Source organism: Toxotes jaculatrix, chromosome 2 (assembly GCF_017976425.1).
Source record: "Toxotes jaculatrix isolate fToxJac2 chromosome 2, fToxJac2.pri, whole genome shotgun sequence".
NCBI classification, from domain to species: Eukaryota; Metazoa; Chordata; class Actinopteri; family Toxotidae; genus Toxotes; species Toxotes jaculatrix.
This window is the reverse complement of record NC_054395.1, coordinates 9,057,678-9,082,855: the sequence shown is the minus strand read 5'-3', so window position 1 is coordinate 9,082,855 and position 25,178 is coordinate 9,057,678. Positions and strand designations below refer to the sequence as shown.

General features: G+C 41.4%; 1 protein-coding gene across 1 annotated transcript in view; it reads left to right on the top strand.

Annotated features, from left to right (window-relative positions):
• Positions 1–25,178, top strand: part of prex1 (phosphatidylinositol-3,4,5-trisphosphate-dependent Rac exchange factor 1) — a 78,481-nt gene that overhangs the window by 28,940 nt on the left and 24,363 nt on the right. Inside the window, exons 7-17 of the mRNA XM_041056523.1 lie at positions 2,021–2,154; positions 2,482–2,597; positions 4,409–4,558; positions 7,921–8,068; positions 11,968–12,068; positions 14,161–14,264; positions 14,884–14,933; positions 17,002–17,077; positions 17,699–17,771; positions 20,985–21,130; positions 23,528–23,620. Coding sequence (XP_040912457.1) covers positions 2,021–2,154; positions 2,482–2,597; positions 4,409–4,558; positions 7,921–8,068; positions 11,968–12,068; positions 14,161–14,264; positions 14,884–14,933; positions 17,002–17,077; positions 17,699–17,771; positions 20,985–21,130; positions 23,528–23,620 — 1,191 coding nt within the window. The remainder of the gene's footprint in view (positions 1–2,020; positions 2,155–2,481; positions 2,598–4,408; positions 4,559–7,920; positions 8,069–11,967; positions 12,069–14,160; positions 14,265–14,883; positions 14,934–17,001; positions 17,078–17,698; positions 17,772–20,984; positions 21,131–23,527; positions 23,621–25,178) is intronic.

Sequence of the window (25,178 nt, the reverse complement as noted above, 5' to 3'; positions counted from 1 at the left end):
ACACAGCAGGACGTGCATGCATGTGCACACACAGGTACAAGCATGCTCTCTGAATTCTCTTACACTCAGACTCACACCCACCCCCAGCTCAGCTCAGGGCCGTTTACATGAGGTTGAATTGATCGTCTGAAACACGATCCCCTCCCCAGACCCAGTCGGTATTCACCTTAAGAAAAGCTAACAGAATCATTTTTCTCTCTATGAACTCTGGAGCGATGAACATCCATCATAAATATATACTCGTGGGAATCAATTATGGACGCTTGAGAGTGGGTGTGGCCACTGGGGGGTTTCCACAGGTCTCTGGTCAGAAACATCAAAGACGACAGCGAAGTTCAAATCTGATGTATATGTGTGTGCCTGTGGGGTTGTGGCGGGTACTTGACAAGCCAAAGGGGGGAGGTCGTCCTCTGCCCACACATGGGTGGATTTAGTTCCAGATGATTTGGAGTGGAATGATGCGTTTAACGATGAGTAATGAGATGTCTTTTGACTTTATTGTTTTATTTTTTTGTAGCCCTGTTTTGAGAGCTCAGGTCAACATCATGTTTGCACTGCTCATCCTTTAAAATTCCTTAATCGTTCCAGTTGTGATATTAGGAAATAGTTTAATCTGCAATTTACAGCTCGGGCAGGAACATGTGAGCACATGGTTGCTCGTGCATGTATCCGTATCTGTGAAAGCAAAAGTGGAAATGTGAAAACACTGAAAATGATTTTCTAAAAATAATGATGCCTAGATAATATTAGTAATTGGTCCTGAAGTTTCGCCATTTTGTGAAAAGGTTAATTAGACACCAAGCTGTGGTCAGTCAGCTGGGTCCACATTTCCGGACGGATGTTAGCAACTTCATTAACAAAAGACTGAAAGGTTGCATAGATCACATTTCTAAATATTAATTTTCAGATTTCATTAATATGTTTAAAACGAGGGAAAAAAGTATTCAGATACAGAAAATTTGGCTTTATGTGTTGAATGGAGGAGCGCTGCATTTGTTTCAGCTCTTACAGTCCATTGCATTGATTGCGAAAGACCAATGTCTGTGGTTTGTCTCATTGCTCTTTGCACCGCTTGGTAAAGAAGACGGGTTCTTTCGCTTTTAAGGTTGTGGTGGATTTGATAGCTGACGAGAAATGGGTTTTAAGAAAGACCGGATCACATCCTGTGGAGGTGGTAGGCTGCAGAGTAACACAGAACATCTTGCTGAATGAGTACAGTGAAGTTAATTGGGTTTTTATATTGCAATTTCTAAATTACCCCTTGATATGACAAGGTACAAAGCATTTGATCAGCTTTTCCTGCAGGGATCAGAATAAGGTTTTAGCACTTCCACCCACAATCTGCACTATGTCTTGACTCATGTATTTTCTTTGTATATTCATATACAGATGTATTTTGATGTGTGTGGAGGCAGGAATGTGTCCACAACCCGAGAAGAGAATTAAAAAAGCTTTGTTTGTTCCTAAAACAAGAGTCCCCCCAGGAAATTACATCCTACATACAGGTGACAGTGTTGCAAGGCAGCCACTGCCACTGAAGTTTAGGTCTTACTTGTCACAGGTTCAGTGAGCGAGTAGCGAGAGGCTAACAGGTCTTGGCAGAGAAAAGGGTATAGCTACTGTTTTTGCAGTTTTGAATTGGGTCTAAATTGAAGTTGGGCGTGGGACAGCTGTGTTTACTTTTTCCTATCATTGACGATGGAATGAAAACAAATTGTTCACAGTGTCAAAGTTGAATTTCATATTGTTTCACTGAGGTTGTGAACTCCTCAAGTTTTGAAACAGATAACAATGTCTCCTTTGAAACTCCCCAATTTAGCCTGATAGTGATAGTGCTATCAGAGTTTCCATGCTCTGCTCAAATAAAAGAAGTTGTAGCTGCAGAACATGACCATGAATGATCTTGTAAGTGATGAATGAAGATGACCTCTTTACTTATGTAATGTCTTTATGTTGTAATACTCATGTACTTATGTTTGTTACTGATTTCAGTCTTCTGTTTCAATCTTGATTTCTTCAGGGAACCAACCTGACAGATATCTGCACTGAGTTACTGCTTCATGGAAATCTCCTTAAAATCTCAGCAGGCAACATCCAGGAGCGCGTCTTCTTCCTGTTTGATAACCTTTTGGTTTACTGTAAGAGGAAGTCCAGGTGAGAAATGCAACATCTGGACAACTTGTACAATAGCTACCACAACAGCGTGTCAGAGGAGAAGGAAGAAGAAAGCATTCAACAATATTTTTATTGACTAACTGCTGTAGGAAGCCAGACATTGAAAATTAAAGCAAATCCTGTTTGTATAGACACGTTTTTACTATGCGTGCAAAACAAAAACACCTGCATGTGTCTGCAGCACCCATACCTGTGTCTGTATGAATGTGCGTGTGTTACAAACACAAGTTCTCTTCTTACTACGGCACTGGCATCAACGGATGTTTTCCCTGCCGAGTGTAACCACAGTGTTGTCCCATTTCCTAGGGTTTCAGGAAAGAAGTCCACCAAGAGGACCAAGTCTATCAACGGGCCCCTCTATGTGTTCAGAGGCCGAATCAACACAGAGGTGATGGAGGTGGAAAATGTGGAGGATGGAACAGGTTTGTGTTTGCGCAGCAGCGTTACCTTTGGAGACTGTCTATATGTCCATTCATGCAGCTTTGCAGGGACATTTGTTTAACTTGTCATGAGTCTCTGTTTAGTCCTGATGTAATGTGACATATCCCAAACTTTTAATTTATTCAATCTGATATCTTAGGTAATGCAGAATATTCTATTGTGTAATAGCAATAATAATTACTACTTTCAATTTGCCAACAGTGGTAATCTTTCATGTCACGTCGTAGTTTATGGAACCAACCAGTTTACAAACTGGTGGTTGGATATGAATCAGGTACTTGTTGACAGTTTGGGTGGAGTGTCAAACTTGCACCTAGTTTCAAACAGGATGTAGCTTGCAACCCCATGTACCAGCTTTTAGTGTCAGCTGTTGAAGTGCAACAACCACAGCAAGCTAGGTAATGAACTCGGATGTGCTCCTGTACAGGTCATGGTATTGTGTAAAAAACAAACTGTCCGTCTATGGGCTGGCAGCGATATGGTTGTCACTCAGCTCATTTTGCTCTTGTGGTTTGTTGTGAGGCACTGCACTTGTTGTCCGCTTGTGTAGAAACACTTCGTCTTCCTCTCTCGCTCGTTTCCTCTTTTTTTTTTTTTTTTCCTCCCCTGCACTGGCAGAATATTTTTGCAAGCTCACATGACCCTTTTTTCTGCATGGTGGCTGCTGGCTGTCACATTTAGGCTGCAGAAGGGAAAACCACAAAGAAAAACATGCCTTATTCGCAGAACTCACTGCCATACTGAAAATGCACACATATGTGAACTCTCAGAACGCAGATTATCTGATTACTAGGTGTAAAAGCTGTTAAATGCAGAGGTGAAGGTTTGGGGTTATCTGCTGAAAGCCTGAATGGGCATTGAACTTGGATGTTAAATTGCAAAAGTGATAATAAGCAACAACTGCACACAATGTGCTGCAGACTTCACACAGTTTTGACAAAAGCCAATTTAAGTAGGAAACTGGTTGATTAATTTCTTGTGATCGCAGCTGAAACCTGTTCACGTTTGAATATTTTTTCTTCATAAATGCCACCTTACAGAGCTCAGCACGTACTTACATAAGATTCTACTAGAATCCATCTTTTCCATCCCAGTGGCTAAAAACAGACTCTACACAGTAGTGTGTGTCCGAGCCCAGTTCTCTGCTCTCCGAGAACAGCAGAACCTGCTCCCTGTGGGGTCTGAAGTATCAGATCTATTTATATGACCTTTGAGCATGAGACTAATGTACCCCATTACCAGTGGCCATTCATTATTCAGTAGCTGCTCACCTGCAGCTAAATGGGTGATAAAATTAGAAAGTGGTACGAGGAGAGGTTCTGCTGAGTCAGTGAAACGATGGTCTTTTATTGCTGTCATGGTGCATCGTGTTTATCTTTTTATAATTGCCTTGTAAACCTTTACTTGTGTAGTAAATGCTTGTTAGAGATAACTCTAATTTTAACTTACACAACATCCTCATAAGTGTGATTTGATTGTTCAAATTATTACTTAATATATTTGCCTCTGAGATGTTTACATGACTTGTGTGCCTGTGGCTTTTCTCTCAGTTTGAAATGTTTGAGGAGGAAAAAGACAAACCAGTGAACCATATAGATAATTTGTAGCTGTAAATTTTATTTTAACTGGATGATGGGTTTTAAGTACAGCCATAAACCCTAAAGACCATTCCTGTATAGGATATAGTAAAAAATAATAACAGCTCACTGTACTCTATAAAAATCTCTTTTAATGTTATTCATGATGACCCCTCTCCTATTCTGAAAATGAATTGCTTAATTTATTCTTGCAGCGGACTATCATAGCAACAACTACACAGTGACGAACGGCTGGAAGATCCACAACACGGCTAAAAACAAGTGGTTTGTCTGCATGGCCAAAAATGCAGAGGACAAGCAGAAGTGGCTGGACGCCATCTTGAGGGAACGGGAGCAGAGAGAGAGTAAGTAACACTTCTTTTAAAAGATATTTTTATGGCACTTCTGGTTTAGTGCAAAACCAGAAACGATTCCTTTTTAAACTAGTTTCCCCCCCCAGAGAACCACTCCACCCCAGTTTTGTAATCCTGCTTAGAAAGATATTTCTTTGTAGGGAAATATGCAATTTATTTCATACTTTGTGTGTTTCACAAGTTCATTGTGTATATTATGAAATGTACAAGCTCCTCTCCTCCTCTACACCCGCTGACTCTCTGGCCTCTCTGTTTGCTTTCTTGACCTCAAGATCCTCATTTTTTATTTTGTCTCTGTCTTTTCGGCTGCATGCTCATTGCAGTGATGAGCTGCACTTTCTAGAGATCACTTTTCAATCAAATGGCTGAAAGTGAGATGTCTTTATCTGTCCTTCCTTCTCTGTCCTGCCAACATTGGGCTTTGCTTTCGTGATTTTTAGTTGTGGTCACACAATTGTGAGGTGTATGTTGCCGTGCATGCTGGTGTCACCTCAGATTCACAAGCCATCAGGCCTCCCTCAGCTGGCACAAGGTAATGAATGTGGATGCGCTTATGACCTGGATACAGTGTGTTTGTGCCCTGTGGTTATGTCCCACCTTGAACAAGCTGCCTGCTTTTGTTTTTCGTAAACAGAGGCTTAGGTGACACGACGGTTGGCCTTGGTGACCTGTGCATCAAGCACAGGCTTCTACCATAATCTACTCTTGGCTTTCAAAGAATCAGTGCACTAGAGGGATCTGACTATTTGAAGACCTGAGAAGTGACTTAAATCAAATGACTCATTCACAATCAGCAGATGTGCTAAAAACAGAATTCTGGTCTTAACATAGAAATTTCAAAGAAAAGAGAAGTGCAGTTACAAAATACACATCACCTTTAATAAATCTGGATCTATTTTTACTGTTATAAAAGAGTTTCTCTCTTGCATAGACATTAAATGGAGCTGGATACAGTTCAGCTTGTTTTGCAGCCGTACACACAATGGATGTGGAAACGCTTTGAATTAGTGTGTGAAAAATCAAAAGTGCAGTTAGTCTTATCCAAAAGTCCACCGAGAGATTTGCTTCATGGACTGGTGGTAAATCAAATCCTCAGCGCCACTAATTTGAGATTACTAAAGTAAACTGATATTCTTTCTCCCTAAGCTGTTTTCCCTTCATTGTGCGACTTCCTTCTTTTGCCTTAAAATGTGTCCCCACCTGTTCGGCACTGACCATCTGTCTTTGTTATGCCGCGTGCATTTAACAGTGTGAAAGGCTTTAACCAGATTTGGGTTGGTACACAACAGGCCACCTGATAGCTTTGATGGCTTAAAATCTAAACTGTATGCCTGAAGCTATTTGAAAATGATTTGGCTGATTGTTACCATCGGTTTAGCTTGTGCAACTGTCAACATGCGGTGTGCAACTGTCAGCACGAATATTTTGTATTCCTGTAAGTTAGACATTCTGATTTAGACCTTGTTTGAGTAAGTATTCGCAGCAGAGTTTGATGTAATCAGCATTTGATCCTTTGATGAAAGGGTTTCAGAGTGCAACTAAGTATGAGGGAGTGTGCTGCAGCCTGTGGTGTTAAGTTTCAACCTGGCGGAAATCGACCTGAGGCTAACAGATGCCAGATCAGTCACAGTGCCCAATTTCCTCACACTCTCGCTTTCTATTACCCTCTCTACAGTGCGCTCTGTGCTTACCTTTCTCTCAGCCTCTTTACTCCAGTCTAGACAGCTACATGATAAAGTTTGACTGCAATAAATCCTGGCAAAGATTTTTTTTCCCCCCACTTCTTTATGCATTATTGCTTTGCCTGCCTTGTTTAATGTGACCTTGTCTATGCATTGCTGTGGTCCTTACCCTGTGTTAGACATGTGGCTTTCCTCAATACTCCCAGTAGACTTTAATTGTTCAACAAATGCCAGCTGGAGGTGTTTTGTCTTATCATTGTTTTCATGGAAGTTTGGGGAAAAATGCGTGGGCCAGAGAATGCAATAGGGTATTAGCTCATGCCAGTGAATGCAGGAAGACAAGGAGCAACTCAAGACAAACTCTGACAGCTGGACCAGAAGCTGAGGGGGCCTCTGCGCTGGACAGGCCCCGTCTGTTGTTCAATGACACTCATTGTTTAAGTATACTCCAGCTGCTGTCAAATGTAATATTACCCCACCTCCATCACAGGCTGCCAGCACAGAACACTCAAAGACTCAAAGGGAAAATTGGATTCGAGAGTTAGCCATGTAACTTTCTACATTGTTTGTCCCACCCCACTCCCTTTCAGCTGGTCAGATTCCCACCCCAAACACTTGTCACTCAACTTCCTGCCTTCAAATAGTTCAAATAAAAGACCAAATGATTAATGGTTTGATTGAGAAAAGAACTGGCTGAATATCAGAAATGAAAATAATTGTTTGTGGCTGTCCAACTTGAGAATAAAAAAAAAAACATTGCATCTGGCATTACAAAGAGGCAGCAAGAAAGGGAGAAATCACAAATAGCAACCCGATGGCCAATTTGATGCGTCAGGGCCCATGAGAAAGCCAAGGATGCCAGGTTAGATTTGTTTCCACATGTCACAAATGCATAAGATGTACTTTATCAAGAATTGTGTGCATCTTAAATGAGAATACCTTACAGTCAATTTTAGCAGCTAAATGTGCCTCTCAGCTGAGTTAAGCAGCTTAGGGAGTCACAGTGCAGCAGAGTTGAGTTGCCCAAGTCAGAAAGTGTCACAGTGCAGTTCAGAGGTTCATAAAACCCCACAATGAGGTTAAGCAGCTCAAACAGCAGCGCTCACTGGAGAGGTTTTACTCGGGCAGCAGGCCTTACAATGGGCCCTCACATGTTCTACTTTACAATAGTGGAATAATAGTTCACAAAACAGCACAGAAACAAGATCAAGATCAGTCCGCCCTCCTGAACTTTACTCACTCTAAAGACAACTTGTCTAGGATAGATTAACATCTGGGTTTGTTTCAAAAGGTTGTGGGAGACCCGAGCAGCCGTGCACTGATCCTGGCTTAATTCCATATGCACCATACCAGAACACCACCAGGCCGTCCAGGCAATGGCCCACTTGTCTCTTCTAACAGCACCATGACAGCCTCTGCCTTTTGGGTTAAATACGTGCAGATAACTTTGGAAAGCAAGTTGAAGTTTGTGTCCCTTAATGGACCGGCTGTGTTTTTCTTGGCATTGTGATACAGCCACTGTGTTGGGCTGAGATTTGGTTGATTTGTTTAGTTCCCTTGCCACATCTGTTGTCATCTCTCACCCCATTAGATTTCCATTCCGCTGATGGTAAGGCCATTAAATGTGACACATCACCTGGAATCAGATATTTTTCTCTCTGTTTTTTGTAGGCCTCAAACTGGGAATGGAGCGGGATGCCTATGTAATGATCGCTGAGAAGGGGGAGAAGCTGTACCACATGATGATGACCAAAAGCCGCCACCTGATTAAGGATAGACGCAGGAAGCTCAGCATTGTGCCGAAGTGCTTCATGGGAAAGTGAGTTTCTTTCTTTTCTTTCTTTTTTTGCTTCCTCAGTGCCCAGTTTCCTCAGGATCCAAGAACGTGGCTGCAATGCTGTGCTGTTCACAAGGGGATCTTTACAAATCGTTGTTACATAAGATGCAACAGGATTTCAAAAGAGCTGGTATCCAGTCTCCCTAGGTCCTGGCAAAATGCCTAAACTGTTTTATCCCTGCATCCTCTTGCCTGTAATGAGCCCCCTCTCAGAGTCTCTTCTCACGGGTTATAAAAAGGGTCCAAGTTTCTCCCAGCTCACTCATATCATTTTCATTAACAGAGGACCTTTAACTAAAGCTCTGCAACAAGCCTTTTCCTATTCTGCCCACTTGATATATTGAATGATAATAGTGCATTGATTACTGTCAGATCAGCCACTGCCAATAAGTGAATTTAACGAGTTCCTCAAAAATTTAATGGTGTTTCTGGGAGACGTGTTCCATCCCCATCTGGGTCTTTTCCTCACTATGTGTACTTCACTACATAGTCTGGACCCTGACATCTTCCCAGAATGACATTCTACCATACTGTGTGTGTGTGTCAGCATTCAGCTCTCATCTTCCCCGTCAGAGCTTACTGTTACTAAGAACAGTTCATTATTACTACCCTCACAGGGATGTAATGTTTTATCTTCCCTCATCCACTTGTGGGTCAGAGTTCAGAGTCGGTGCCAGAACAGTAGCAGATGGTTCAGATTCCAGTGTTTGCCAACATGTCACTGACTCCTTCCTTTGCCTCATTCGTGTAGTATCAGTCTACTTTGTCTGCCTCTTTCACTCACTCTGTTTTCACTTTCTACTATCTCTCACTTTCCTCGCTTTATCACTCTGACATTTCCTGCTGATGAGTGCAACCTGCATTAGCTCCACATTTACTGATGAAATTAGCGCCAGGCGTAGTTTGAGTGCTCATTGCATTAAACAGAGACGCTGACTGCCGGTTTGATAGCACCGTGTTGTCTCGATAGCATAATTCCATCATTCGTCTGCCATGTGCATTGGCAAATGATCAGTGTTAACACACTTTACCTTGTCTTATTAGATAATTGCTCCTTTTTTGGTCACACCAGTACTTACAGCATCATTATGGGTATTGACATGTAATGTAATGTGATGACATATCATTTCCTGTTTTCCTTGTATTTTTTGTTCAGTCTCCGTTGCTTCTGTTCCACTAGCTTTTGGTTTAGCCCTCTGTGAAAATACCCCTGTCTCATTTCCATACTACATGATATTTCAAAGCAGGTTTTGAGCATGTAGTGTAAACATGGCAAAATTAAGTGCAAATAAATTGCATGCTGCTGCTGCATTGTCCCACAATGCAGCACACAAAGGAAATGGAGCTGGAACAAATTAAGATAAATGGTGAGTGGTCGTGAGATGGCTCCAGGAAAATCTTAGAAAACAAAAGAGTAAGTGTTTGGAAGAACATTTTGTTTTGTGTTGGTGAAATTTAAAGTGGATGTGGCCTTTTAAGGATACAGTTTAATTGATGACACCCATATTGTATCATTTTCTGTGAGTATAAAACAGTGAAATACGTAGATTTTTCGGGCATACTTGCTGCAAAAACAGTGTATGATAAAGATTAGTATCTAGTATGTTGAAAGGGGTGTAAGTTGTTTACTAACCAATCGTTGGCAAATCTGTTAACCTTGTTTGTGTCCATTTGTCTCTTTCTCTCTCAGAGACACACACACACACTATTCCTGCTCATCATATTAATTTCAATAACAGCTCTGTGTCCAAAATTAACCTGAGTATTACATAACACCCGCACACACACACAAAATACCCCGTCAGTGTCAATTAACAGTCTCCAGCTTTGACATGAACATACAGAGACAATAAACACACACATACACTAATACTGCAGACAAAGAAAACACATTTTCCAGAGTCAGAAAAAAAGTGAAGAGGCCTTTAGGGTTGACCTCCTTCCACACACTTACACAAAGACATACAGCACATACAGGTTAGAGCCTGCACCTGGCAGGTCACAAGAAAAAAAACTCTTTATTAATTATGCTAAAATATTCCTTTTGTGCTTCAGGCAGACAAAAACAACTAGTGGCAGATGGCTCAAGGTGTCCGCAGTTCTGCATGATCATACAGTGCAGTCATACACTTGTGGGTTGCACACACACACACACACACTTGCGCACCTTGTGTGCTTGACATTTATGAAAGCCAAACAATCAGAGACATACACTCATACATCAGTTGAATGACTGGCTAAAAGCAAATCCATGCACAGTGAGAGATTCATACACACACGCTTCAGAATTATTGCCATGCTGGCGTGTTCAGTCTCAGAATGAATGAATACACACACCCACCCACCCACACACACACACCCACACACGCACACACACACACACACACCCACACACACACCCACACACCCACACACACAAACAAACACACAGACAAAACTAGCTCTCTCCAATTCACTTTTCATCATTATCTGGGGAAGTGATTTTACTCAGCAGCATGAAAGACAAAGAAGGGGAGAAAGTAATTTTCTCCTGCAAACATTTGTTCAGCTCACACTGAGTGTGAAAAGACATGGGCAGAGCTGAAGGGCTTAAATTTGGATGGTTGAAACATGAGTCAAAGTGGGTCTGAGGGATATTTGTAACAGAAGAGAAAAGGATAAACTCAGTGGTCAAAGTAGTTCATTGAAACATAACAGTTTTACCTCTCAGACTGACAGAATAAACAGCCTCATGGTTAAAGAGCCGTGCCACAGTGTCAGAATGTTGCATTGCACAACTCTGTCAGAAGAGAACATAAAGGCCAGCTCCGCTTCACTGCATGTGTCATGTAATAGACTCTGCTTGCATAACATGTATGTAAACACTATGTGCATTGCATGCATTGTTAAAATCAAAGCAAACAAGTAATACCTACTTCTGCTGCAATTGGGAATAGTGTAGTGAAAAAATTAGCTTTCCCATATTAGCTCTGCTAAAAGGCTACACTACACTTTTGCAGTTATAGCCACAGTCAGTCATGTGTTATAGTGACTGTCATATACAAACAAAGCACTGGGTTAAAAATCATTTGCTCATTCATCATTACATGTACTCTTACATGTATATGTACTTCTTTATGTCACTTTTTCTTACAGTTAATACTTGAAGAAACTCTTCTCTTGCTTTGGCTTTGACAACAAAATCCAACAAAAAATGAACAGAAAACAGTTAAACTGTGCATCAACTTAGTTTCTAAGAAGGAAACTGCAGTACGTATACTATGCTGTACATAGTGTTTATCGCCTTGGCTAGAGGTGTTGCTGCATTGTTAAAGCAGCTACTTAAACCTTGCATTGTTGTATTTCCTCAGTGGTGAACTCCGGCACATATTAAAACTCAACTACACTATGTTTATCTCCTGTTTATAAACTACAACATAACCCACACTTCTGGTAAACATAGTGTTACTTTATCAGGCTTTCGCATAGTGGTTAGATGGGGTCCCAGTGACTCCATCTGTCATTTGTATGTAAAATTTTGTTTTTGATTGATTGATTGATTGATTTTTGATTGAAAGTACAAATGATTTCATTGACGTAGGACTTTTTGTTGTTTGTTTTTTTTTTTGTTTTTTTTTTGGATGTTCCGTGTGTTAGAGCTAACTTTCTTTGGCACAAGAGAAGTGTTACATGTTAATCAAGTGTGTTATGATCTAAGCATGAATAAATTGTGCATTGGTTGAAGAATATAAAAGAAAATAATGGTACTTTCAGAAATGCCAACTTCACTATCACCTGAAATCCAAAAAAAGGAAACATGTTTTTCAACATCAAAACAGTGCAGAGATTATCACTTTAAGAAACCACGTCTCCTCATGTGCTTCTTTGTCTTGTGTCCTCAGTGAGTTTGTGTCATGGCTGATAGAGAGCGGAGAGATCAGTAAACCTGACGAAGGGGTGAACCTGGGACAAGCATTACTGGAAAACGGCATCATACACCATGGTGAGACAAAACAAAATCCTTTATTTTTCTCTCGGTCTTCTTCTTATTCTCTCTCTATTTTTATCTGAGTCTTACACCTCTGTCAACCACCGTTCCTTTACAGTTTTGACTCACATTTTGATGGTCTGTGTAAATCCCCCTGTCGTGTTTTTATTGTTTTAACTTTCTTTTGTTATCTCATCCTCTGTTTCGTGGCTTGTTGTTTACCGACTTTCCCTTTCTCTGATTCACATTCTCTGTCTATGATTGTTTGACTCACACATTCACGTCATTAATCTGTCCCTCACTTCCTACTTGTCCTCGTGTTTTCGAGGAGAAACATTCAAAGAGAGTGACGGGTAATAATTCTTAAAAGGTGTCTCACATTATTTCCTCTTCCCTGATTTTGTCTGGAGTGTGACATTCACAGTTCCACTAACCTGAATTATGCATTGAGAAATGAAGCACACACACACATACACACACACACAAACAGCTATAAATAATGTATGAACACAGTTGTCCAGAGTGTTGCTGAAGGGGCTCTTGTACATAGCAAGTGCAAACCACTGTCATGATTTATACCCACCACCCTCCCAGGGTAATTTGCTGAGACCCAACGTTCATATTCTTTAATACCTGTGGAAAATCCCCTGAAATCCTCCCTTACAGTAGCCCACAACCACAGAGAGTTACAATGAGGACATGCAGGGCTCTGTGGGATAGCAATAAGGCTTTGTGGGCAAACTGGAGAGGCTCGTGCCCTGCAGGCAAAGCGTAGGTATCACCTGTTAGCCAGTGAAAAGAAATCAGACACAGAGAGGTGATGTGACAGAGCGGCAAATTGAAGCTGTCCATCTGCCACCACTGAATTGTGAATCGGTTTTGTGAAGGGACACGTGAAAGGAGAGACAGTCAACCACATGCATTTTAGAGTACAAAATGCAAACTTTATCCAAACTGCAGTACATGTTTGAGCCACTAAAACACAGCAGTACATACTTGAATGTTTGCAGCTTTGACATCTCCCTCGCTCCCATAATAATCCATCTGTCATTCTCATGTACTTTAAAATTCCACGTTTGACAGTTTATAATGGCTGATTTTGTGGTGCATTCTTTTGGTTTTATGAGGGCATTTTAAGTCTAGACTGAGAAAACCAGCAGCTTGTTTGAGCCCGTGCCAACTTGTTGTGGTGGAACCAAACTGCCTCTGTTTGGCAGATTTCACTGTTCGCTTCTCCAACAGGCATCTGTTGGTTTATGTATTAGTCATTTTCCATTTTCTGTGTTGGATTGATCATAAGGAAGAACTTGTGTTTGGATGTTTCTGGGTTTATTAATGCTGGTTGGGAAATTTTTATGAGAATTGGCAGCTGTCTGCTATGTTAAATATTTGAATGTCAAGGCTTACCCAACCCAAACATGGATTTACAACTTCAGTGTTTCCCCCAAACGTTTTCTTTTTGCTTCTTGCATCTTGCCTCTTTCCTGTACTTACCCCCAAAACAGTTGGCAGCTCCACTGTACTCCAAACTATATGAAACCTGTGTGTTTGGGGACAAATTACTGGCAGCCTGAGCTGTCCCTCACTTTCTTAGGGAGGTGGACTGAATACGAGTATGATTCAACTCTTACAACAAATATTGAGTAATTTGTACTGCGTCTGTGTAAATTCAGACGTTTTTTTGGTGGCTGAACCATATGCCGTTCTCTTCTGAGTACAGAACTTTACTGACGCATGCTCAGCCTGTCAGAACTAGAGGGACGAAAACAAAACTGGGGTGTGGCTCCTCAGTTGTTGATGTCTGAATACATCAAAGGCAAACTACTAATACAGTGATACCAGAGAGCACTGGCAAGTATTATAGACGTAGATATAACATCTATGTAAATTTGAGCATGGATGTTCATATCAGTCTTTTCTAAGTAAATGTATCTGTAATCTGAAAGTAAAGATGTGAAAGGCACAGTTTTATTTTGCTTAGATATTCCACAGTAAAGAGTGAGGAGGGAGAGCACTTAAAGCTTTATGGACTGTTAATCCTGAATCCCCCATTATTGTAACCGGAGCCCAGCTGAGCTGACATTTTCTCCTTCTGGTGATGTTTCAGTGTCAGACAAGCACCAGTTCAAGAACGAGCAGGTGTTGTACCGCTTCCGCTATGACGATGGCACCTACAAGGCCCGCAGTGAGATGGAGGACATCATGTCTAAGGTAACTGTAATTCGTAATTAGTTTGAGCTGTAAATGTGCAAATTGGCTGTAATTAGAAGGGTAAATATCAGTGAGATAGAAAGAGAGAATAAAAAGAGAGATACAGTAGTACATCTGCACAAGCTGTGTTGAATGTTGTTGAATGCTGGGTTTGTATATTGAGTCATAGGAATTACTCTACAAATTGCAGGTAGAAATATAAGTGAAATAAAAAAGATTTTATTTCTGCACATCAGTCCTTCATACGAGGAAAACACCAAAAATGTCTGATTCATTTATTCGGTTCATTTAAGAAATAACCTTGGTGGCTGGTGTCTAACGGTTTGTGTAGAGATTCAAATACAGTCCCTGGAGGCACTAATCCCTTCCCACTGAAAACTCAATCAGAAACCTAAAGGTAAAAAATAATTTAAGGTGGTCTTTAACAGTGGCCTACATCTGTTCTCAGACACCATTTTGACACTGTACTTTTGAAATTTCTGTCCTAAAGCTATAGCCTTTAGTGTAACTCTTTTCACAGTCAGCAGTGAAATCTCTTGCCCTGAGGCCATGCTTGTACTTGTTTACCTAAGGTGTGTATGTTCTGTGACTCAGCGCCTCAGTTTTTCTTCTCTTTCAGGGCGTCAGGCTGTACTGCCGCCTTCACAGCCTCCACACGCCTGTCATCAAGTAAGTGCCTGCCCTACTCTCCTCTCTCTCCTCCTTCTACCCCCCCCAATACGCGTATGTTCCTACTCTCCAGGTGCATGAATGCATATTCATGAAGGGTTCACATTCGGCCCACATCATCTTTTCTGTAATGACTGAACAAACAGTAGTACTGCCAGGAATGGCAGCCCTCAAACCTCTTTCCTTTCCAACTTGGACAGGGAGCCATGTTTGAGCTGCTGTAGGTTCATGTGTTCAAGATTTGGTTCAGCTTGAAGATGACAGGGTTTTTTTTTTTTGTTTTTTTTTTTTGACTGGAGGTTTATCTGAGGTAGCTCAAAGGATTAAGGGGAATCACTTATTGTGAGCATTTGTCTCCTAATCTTTGGTGTAGTGGGTTAGTTGAATATATGTTGGTTCATTTTAAAATTTTCATGACCTAAGTGGGAGTTCAAATGATGACTGCCAACATTTTTTAATGTTTATTACCGTCAATCACTTTTTATTTGTTCTTCAACACACACACTCACTGTCTGACGTGCATATGCAGAACACATGCTCAGAAATATAAGCACTACAGTATAGAATTTATATATACACACAAAAACACATATCAACCCCTGAATGTTAGGCCCCCTATACGTACCTACAAATACAGCACACCAGCATTACTTAATTGTTCTTTTAAACCAACTCTAATTATAATTCTAGTCCTAATTCCTTGACTTAAAACTAAGAGTTACATTGCTATCATCTTTAACTGGAAGTTATTTGTATTGTAATCCTGAAACCAGATTTAGTGCACTGAGGTGCAAGAATGATTTCACTTCACAAAAAAAAAGATTCCTATATAAAGGGTCTACGTCAGAATGTAAGTACAAATTTATATAGAAGCACAGGAAACACCCCACATCTACCTCTGACACACACACACACACACACACACACACACTCACTGCCTGCCACAGCCGCTCCCTTCATACTCTTCCCCCTCCATGTCTCTATCTGTCCCTCCATCACTCACCCGCTGATTGAAGTGCCCAGGGTTGCCATCGGTGCAAACAAAGAGCTTTTGGTCTGGGGACAAATCCTATTAACATACAAAGACAATCCCTCTGCCTGCCAGCAAGTTATTATGTAATATGGTCTGGCTTTTTTTAAATCCATCACTAACGTGGCATTGTAAGTAGCAGCCATTAATTACAGTGTTTGAGTGATGGATGTACAGCATTTTATGAATCATAAATAATCATAAATTGCGCTTCTGTTTTATTAAACTTTGTTGAGTGACAAAGTGCCCGCTGCTTTCATAAGATCAAAATGCTGTGAATAAGAATAATAACATGAGATAAAACAGATATAAACCAAATGAAATCAATCATGGTAAGGCCACAGATGTGTTATTCTGGGCAGGATGATGCCATTACTGATTCAGACAATAACAGCAAATTATGTCTGGATGTAGCTCACTTTTCATGTTTGTTTCATGTTGTTTTGTCAGTCAGTGCGCATGTTGTCCACATGAGCACTTAATGGGTTTGGCGTTTGTTCTGAATGTGGCAGTTGGCATTATGGGTGGTCTAGATACAGCAAATGCTGCTCACAATGCCGAGGTGTTAAATCAAGTAGAAGATACTGTTCATATTTATCGGATGTGATACACCCACTGAGTCACACAACCAACCACACATCCTCCGTACCGTTTCCTGTTTGACATGTTTACATGTTGAGCAGACTGATCTACCATCAGTGTTTGTGTAATCTCTCCAAAGCTCAAAGGATCCAAAATTTAAAGGACAACAAATGTGAAATGTTGTTAATTTGGCCTGATTTAGAAAACCGGTTCAACAGTGCTGTACCTAGAACATAAGAATTATAAGGTGGATGCTGTTTATGGCTGGTTTCTCTGAGTGGAGACAATGTTCTCTTTAGTTATTTGAGAAATTCAACACAACAGTTAGTGTTGACACTGTTAACCACAAAGAGGTTATCTATTAAACACATACACAAAGCCGGTGACTGTGATCAGTTTTTTTTTTCTCTCCACTTTCATTGTAATGTAAAAACTTTTTTGGTTTTGCTCCTTCAGGGACAGAGACCACCATCTGAAAACCTTTAAATCTGTGGTGCCTGCTAGCAAACTGGTGGACTGGCTACTCTCACAGGTAAAATCAGGGTCCATTATACTTAAGTTTAATCAAAACACCACAAAGTACTACACAAGGCTCCAAGAGTGTATTAGATCTTGTCATTACTGTAATTGAATGTTTTTGTGTAGTGGTACTGTTTGAGTGCACACTTTATGTCATTGTTGTCCTTGTATTTTGCAGTCCTTCCATTAGCTGCTAAAAATGTCTCAAATTACTGTTATATGCACGTGGAAAGAAACAAACTATGGGTTTTTCACACTGTTTTGCTTCTGGAAAGATAGAGATTTTACAGGTCTAAAATTATTTGAATTTTAAAAAATTGTTTTTTCACTTATTATTTATTATAGTCAAAATGTGGCTTGTTAAAAAGATAAATGTGCATTGTCATATGTTCATCTGCACTCTCTTCCTTTCTTGAGGTGCAGTTCATGAACATATACAATCAGTCTCCTAATCTATCATTTTATATTCTTCAGCACATATATGTTAACACGTGCTGGCTCACAAATCACCATCTTCACGGCCACAATCACACAGATAACTCAGGCCAGCAGTGCTGTAGTCTCCTGTGTATGAGAAGGTGTAAACAGGCATTGTAACTGACCGGCTGTGTGCGTCATTGATTTGGTTTCCCAGGGAGACTGCTCGACCCGAGAGGACGCTGTGACGCTGGGCGTGGGGCTCTGCAACAATGGCTTCATGCACCACGGTCAGTTAAATTCTCTCTCACACATGCATACATGAAGGATGGATGAACACACACACACAGGCAGAGGCAAGGATTTTCAGTGCAAGTTAAAAGGAGTTCAGTTGTACTGTGACATGGTGCAGTAATGTCTTTTGTCTGTTTCTAATTATTAATAGTAATTATTAATAGTGATCTCAACAGCAACATTTATTAATGTCGTTATACTGTGGCCTCTTCATTCTTTCCCTCTTGCCTTTTTATTCTCTTTTCTGTGCTGCTCCGTCACCTTGTCATGTTTGTCCCCCCAGTCTGTCTTTCTCTCTACCCGCAAAAAATTAATATTAGCCTCTCCTCTGTCATCACAGGTTGAACACAGAGGCATCGTAAATTAGCATACCCACATACCCAGTCTATCCAAGTCTCAGTAACCTCCCTGACCGCACTGTAGTGGAGTGGCTTTGGTTCAAGCCCAGTATGTTGAACGTAAACAGCATTAGCAGTGTACCCTAACCAGAGCTGTTTGGCTTTGCTACATGGGTGTCTGGGTCATTCAGCTGAACCGTGACAACTGGTTTAGGCCTGAAATTGAATTGGACATCTTCCTTGGCAGTTTATGTTTGAAGTGAGAACCACTTCAAAGAAGTAGTCAGTGTCCTGACTACTTTGACTGCTATCTGACTACTATCCTGAAGAAACTTTGACCACCACCATATTGTTTTGCTAGCAGCGAAACACATTACGTTACACTATGATACAGATGATGCTGTACAGGCTTCTTATTGGCATGTAAGTACAACTGATAAATCAGAATGTAAACAGCTCACAAATCTCTGCTGTAAATACAAACATTTATATTTTGCTCTCATTTAAACGCACATAGCCGCTCCACAGAGCTGCTCTCCCTTCACTTCTCCCTCGCCTCATTGATACTCACACTTACACCCACCTCCTACTACCATCTGTTTGGAGGTGTCACCTGTTCCCTTTTATCTCTCCCTCTCCTCTGCCCCTCTTCAGGGTCACAACCTCTCTCTTTGCAGCCTGTCTGCACACCTCACCTCTCCTCAAGTCATTCTCTTCAGTCCTTAGTCAGCACATCTGCTGCTCTTCACCTGGTTCCTGCTGAACCTTCCTTCTTCCTCTTTTCTGTCCTTTTCTGTCTGGTGGGAAGATCACTGTTAACAGATAACACAGTTAATATGCCTTTCATCTGTCCTTACCTGCTTACATCATTCATCTGCATGTCTGTCATGAACACCTGTTGCATTTTGCCCTACAGGCAGCTCAACGTACAGAGCACAACAATAATGAACAAGAATGACTAACATTAACAGTTTTGCAAATCAAAACAAAACAAAAAAAAAAACAGAAATAATGGTCTTCTGATTATTCTCTCTGGTACAAAGCGTCTCCTGTGGGACTTTCCACAGGGAATTTTTCAGTGTGTGTGTGTACGTTTGGTGATTATTGACGTTAATTGTTTTCAAATCAAAGGTGGAGGCTGTGGTCAAAGGTGCCACTTCACTCAAACCTGTGGAGTGCACCCGTGTTCCTGTGAATGAACGTCTCTCAGAATGAGTCTTAACAGTGTTTTCTTGACCCTTGGATGTTGTGAACTGTCCTTAACCTGTAAATCATGATTTAACAGAGTGTGTGTGTGTAACTTTTTTGTGTGTTGCTAGGGTATGACTGAGTTTCCGGAATAGCACACCCTCTAGTTGAATAGGCAGTGTGAAGGCACTACATGACCACAGCCTCCCTGACTCAGAGGAAATAACTCACGTTTGAATTGGCGTAAGGCCAGTGTAAGTGGGTGTGGCGTGTGCGTGCAATCGGTTTGTGAAGGCTTTTGTTCATCTGAGGGTGCCAGATGCTCTCCAAATCTCTGAACAGCTGGGTACCTTTAGATCTCTGTGTTGCCCGTACAAGCCCCAATTCTACAGTGGCCTTACAGTCGTACACACATACACACACTTTTGTAAGATTGGGATATATACTTGGTTGGACGTCTGTGATGAGATCTGTGAATGTGTATGTGAGCTTTGGACCTCATGCCGCTAATGGCAGCTCCTCCATGACATAACCAAGGTGGATATTTTCTTAATTCTGTTCAACGCAATAAAATCTCTCGCCCACATCATGGCTGAAGTCCAAATGTGAACATCAAAGGCGAGGCGATGTCAGTGCCAGCTGTTAGAGCGCATACAGTATATTAGTGCGTGTCTTGTCATTTTAGCCATACTTGTGTGTTTGCACCTGTTCCAGTTGTATCCAATACTTGTGCTTCGACTTCCGGCCAACACATCACAAATGGAAAATTATTGTTAAAGGACAGTATGTTCACTCCTTGCTTCCAGTGTCCAAAGAAGGTAACAAAATTAAGGTTAAATTGGCAGGACCTTTCACTCCGGAAAATAAGATGCTGAGCAGAGTAATACTCACATACAGTAACTTAGGGCCTGGTTCCAGAGGCTTAGCTCCTTGTCAGAGAAACATTAAAAACATTGATCGTGAGATGATTGTAGTGCATTTCGGTTCAGGTCCCAAAAAATGCTGTGACTAGAGAAGCATCCATAATGTGCCTCTCACCTGTTTGAAGTGCCCCATGTGTTGGAGTGAGGCTCAGTCCAACAGTGGGATTTACAGACACACTCAGACACACACAACAGACTGTTTCTTGTGTTCTCCGGAGAGCAGTCCTATCCCTGGCCTGTGCTGGCAACGACCCAGATGTGGTTTGGCTCCAGATGTTTCTGCTAGCATCATTAGCTAATGAGCTAATTAACCGTTAGCTTGTTTGTGTGAAGATGTCCGCACATTTTAAGTGGAAGCTTCTTTTGATTCTGCTCGGGCAAACACGTGTATCTCCACAGGTCTTTGAAGTTGCACATGACCGGCAAACAGTGCTTGTGCCTTCATGTAACATACGTCACTTTTACAAGGCCCAGTCTTCCCAACAGGAACATCAATTTAGCCAGTATGAGCTCAAAGAAACCTCTTGATTATTAATGGACAAATGGACGTGGACATGTATGATGATAAATGTCTTTCACTTAGCATCACAACCTTTTTTCAGCTTTTAACTGGACAGACTGAGATGTGACCCATTGATATTTGTCTCAGTATTGCTTTCTGTACATGGTTTCTGATTACATGGTGTTGTGTGTGTGTGTGTGTGTGTGTGTGTGTGTGTGTGTGTGTGTGTGTGTGTTTATGTGTGTTTTTCTTCTTCAGTCTTGGAGAAGAGTGAGTTCAAAGATGAGTCCCAGTTCTTCCGTTTCTATGCGGATGAGGAGACAGAGGGAACCAGCACCAAGAGCAAGCAGCTCCAGCGCAATGACTTCAAACTCATTGAAAACATCTTGGCCAAGTCTCTGGTGGTGAGTTTGAACATACACACACACACAAACACCTACATTTCCACATTCTCTAAAACTAATTCTAATAATAAAGAGAATGTGTTTGTGTTTCGCTGAGACAAGCACACTAAATATGGCAAAGGATGGGAGACAATGGCTTATAACATGGATGGATGCACACCATGGAGAGATACTCCATGTGTGTACACAGTAATGTTACAGGACTGTATTGTATCGCTAATTGAACTGACAAACTGGCATCTACTATATCCTTCACTCCAGTTTGCTTAGACATGTGTGTGTGCACACATATGTGTTCTTCTTTGTTATCTCTGCAGGTAGACGTAATTAGCATCACTATGCACACAGAGACACCTCCCCCACCCCCACCCCCAGTCCCCACCCCCTCCCTCTCCTGGGGAGTGGAGGCCGCTTTGATGACAATAAGGGCCTGAATTTGCTCTGATCAGTATGCATCTTAATCAGTGTTGTCCTGTGGAAATATAATCAGCTGTATTGGCTGGGATGAAGTCCCTGTTGTGTTGCTGCTGACAGCAGATAAAACTGTGAGAGGTGACAGGAGATTGTTGTTGCAGTCTGATATATACTGGCAAAAACATTTCATTTTAACACACAGGCATGAAATAGGGCCGAGTAAGTGATAGTGATTTTGTTTTTGTCATTTAAAATGGCTTGCCAGTCAGAACTTGTGACCTTCCATGCCACTCCAGTCTTAGATCCCAGAACTTTTTTCACTAAAATGCTGCCTAGTACCCTTATCTAAAAACACAGGGCCTTATTAAAATGAAAATGCAACAGTATCTCAGTTTTCCCTCCTCATAGATGCTCTCTTTTACTGCATGCATATTTACATTCCTTCTTTCTTTCTAACCTTGGTGATACATTGACATTTAACAATCCTCATGGGTGACATGAGACAACAGGTGCTGGGACAACTGAGCGAAGATGAGAAACCCCCAGAAGGGGAAAAAAAACAAAAGGCCTGTTCAAGCACTGCCTACGTTGTCTACAATAAAAATCTGATTTCACTGTTTGCACCACGTAAAAAGCATTAAAACTAATACAGGGTGGATTCATGTTAGATAAAAATTGTCCCACTCTGTATATTGGATCTTTTTTTTTTAATGTGATGAGCAGGAAATTAGCTTCTGTGAAGTTTTTGAAATGTGTAGGTCCACATGTACAAACACACTAAGAAACCACTGATGGACGTAACAGACTTGCAGAAAGGTAGTTGTGTGCACGGTCCTGTTCTATATTTAGGTGAGGGACAAGATAAGAGATTCAGTGAAGGACAAAATGGACAGTATGTGCTCACTGGACAAAAGCTCCCAAAACTTGATTGGACTAAAAAAACCAAACAACATTTCAGTCGTACCAAGTTGTTGTGTACGTGTTCATGGGATGAACAGAGACTTTTATTGTAATTAGGTTTTCTACAGTAAAAGCAGCTACATGGTCAGAATGTCACTTTGTCTGTGTGCAATAGGTCATGTAGCACATTCATTATTAAAACAAAATATCAGTAACACATATTTATTTGGAACATGAAATAAGGTCAGTGTACACTGTTCTGGCTCCAGCGGGCAGTGTTTTCCGGTGGCTTAAACTGAAAGTCAACTGTTTGGTTAAGTCCATTATCTTTGGGGAAACCTAATAGCATCACTAGCATTCTTTTTCATATCAGAGTGGGATGCCATGCTATCTGGCTTTCCACAAGAAGTGGAAAAGGCTTTTTTCCTTGATTAGCAGAACTAATCCTCCCTCATGGCTATTACTGAAGTGAAGTGCAGGAACTCTTTATTTACCGCAGCAATCTCCTCTGATGTAACAGCAGAGATCCCCATCTTATCAGGGCCGTGCAGCAGGAAGATGGCCCCTGCAGCTTACCTAATGGAAGCCAGCTAATGTGCTTGGTGATGACAGCGCTTAACTAAGCCTCGCCCCACTGGGGAATACAATATGAGAAGCAGAGAACATCATCAGATGCAAGACACCTGACGTGCGATGAAAATCACAAATTGCAAATGCGCAGGGTTTGAAAAGTGTGGATAGTTTGAAGACCACCCAGAAACAGAGGCATATATCACCTTTTTTTTTTTTTAAACCAAACATACGCCAGTGATTCCTCTGAAGAAGTTGCATCACTGCAGAAAAGACAATTGCCGTTTATATATGTGATGTAATCACAAGATATTTCCAGAGTGTTTAAAAATAGCAGCAGAGTTTAGTGAGCCAGATAAAATGAATGAATATGAATTAAGCATATCTCTGACATATCATGACAGTTATTCTGCTACTTGTTTACTCATGACAGACGCAATGAAAGATATTTAACTGTGACAATCAGTCACCAGTGTAAATGTGCCAGTAATGAGGTGATTTTCTCTGTGCTAGATTCACCCTGAGGAGGAAGACTACGGCTTTGAAATTGAGGAGAAAAACAAGGCCATTGTGGTGAAATCTGTCACCAGGGGCTCACATGCTGAGGTAATGGTCAACACACACACACACATACACACACACACACACACACACACACACACACACACACACACACACAACATGCTATATCTCCTTCCTGCCCCAGGGTATTAGTTCCAGTAGGTAATGGCTGTCTACTGTTTGGACGGCTGCTGTCAATCTGCCTCCGTTCCCTTTGGAAGGACTGTGTTCTGATTGGCTGTGGAGCCATTAGACATGCTTACCCACATCACCTCCACAAAAAATACACACACGCACACCATTTTATGCTTTCAGAGCAATTTAAAATGCAGATGAGACTGTGACAAAACATTTAAAACGTATGTGATAATTGAGATTTTTTTCAATAAAGCATGTTGTAGTATTTTATATATATAGCACATAGGATTAAATTGTATTTAGGAACAGGCAATAAAAATAGCATTGTCACATCTGTGGCTTCTGTGTCAGTAGTCACAGACATCTTGTTTTTCAGCCTGACAAAAAACACTCAGTGTTGCCCTAACTCCAGGTCTGATGCGAGGCTATTTCCCTTTCTTTTCCTGTGATTTCACCTTTGTGTCATGTCACCACACTCTGGTCAGACAGGTGACATGCTTCTGGAAAATTTGTCCTGCAACCAAAGCCTGTCTATATGATCTTTCAAGCATCTTCTTACTTGAAGCTACAGGATGATGCCCTGGTTGTTTGTGAAATCCTCCTTTTCCACAGGTTCAGAGATTTTTTCAGAGCAACTGCTGAACTTGCTCCCTGCCATTTCATTTTACCCTCATTTCTCTTGTGTCCCTCCCTGGTTCGAGTTCAGCCTCTGCTTTCTGTTATTTTACTTATTGCAGTTTTTTCCCACATTGCTCTTCTCTTCAGTCACTCTCCGGATAATCTTTCTTTTTCTCCTTTGCCTGCCTCCACCACAGTAAACCCTCACTCTTTTACTCCCTCCTCTACCTTTTTCTCCGTTTCCCCTCTCTCCCTCTTACTCTGTTATTCATCCCCTATGTCCCCCATTTGCCACAATAACAGGATTGCTAGTTGTGACACAGCCTGTGTGCCAGCACAGTGAATGAAGCTCAGCTGATTCCCATGGGGCTCTGAAAAGGGCTGGGAGACTCACCCACACACAGGGCTCTTTCACTATATGATACTATTATAGAAAGTCACGTGCAGACAGGCACCCATGCTGTATAATCACACACACACACACACACACACGCACACATACATCCTTCCACATTCAGATGGCTGCGACTCCTCCCAGTCGTTCCTACATCCATCCTGGGCTGTTATCCAGAGTCAGGGCCCGACTCAGCCAAGGCCACCCCACCGGATCTGTGCCCAGGACACTGGACTCACACAGCGAACATACAGAGGCAGCATTATTCTCACAACGTGACTGAAGATGTTCAAGATGACTGCATTTAATGGTGTGCAGCGGGCTGTGGTGCAGTGTGTCTGTCATATGAGAAAGGATTTTAGAAGCTGATATCTGACTGTGCAAAGCTGAGGGTGTTTGATATTCTATGATCATGTCAAGTATATTTCTTTGCGAAACTGTCACTGTATTTCA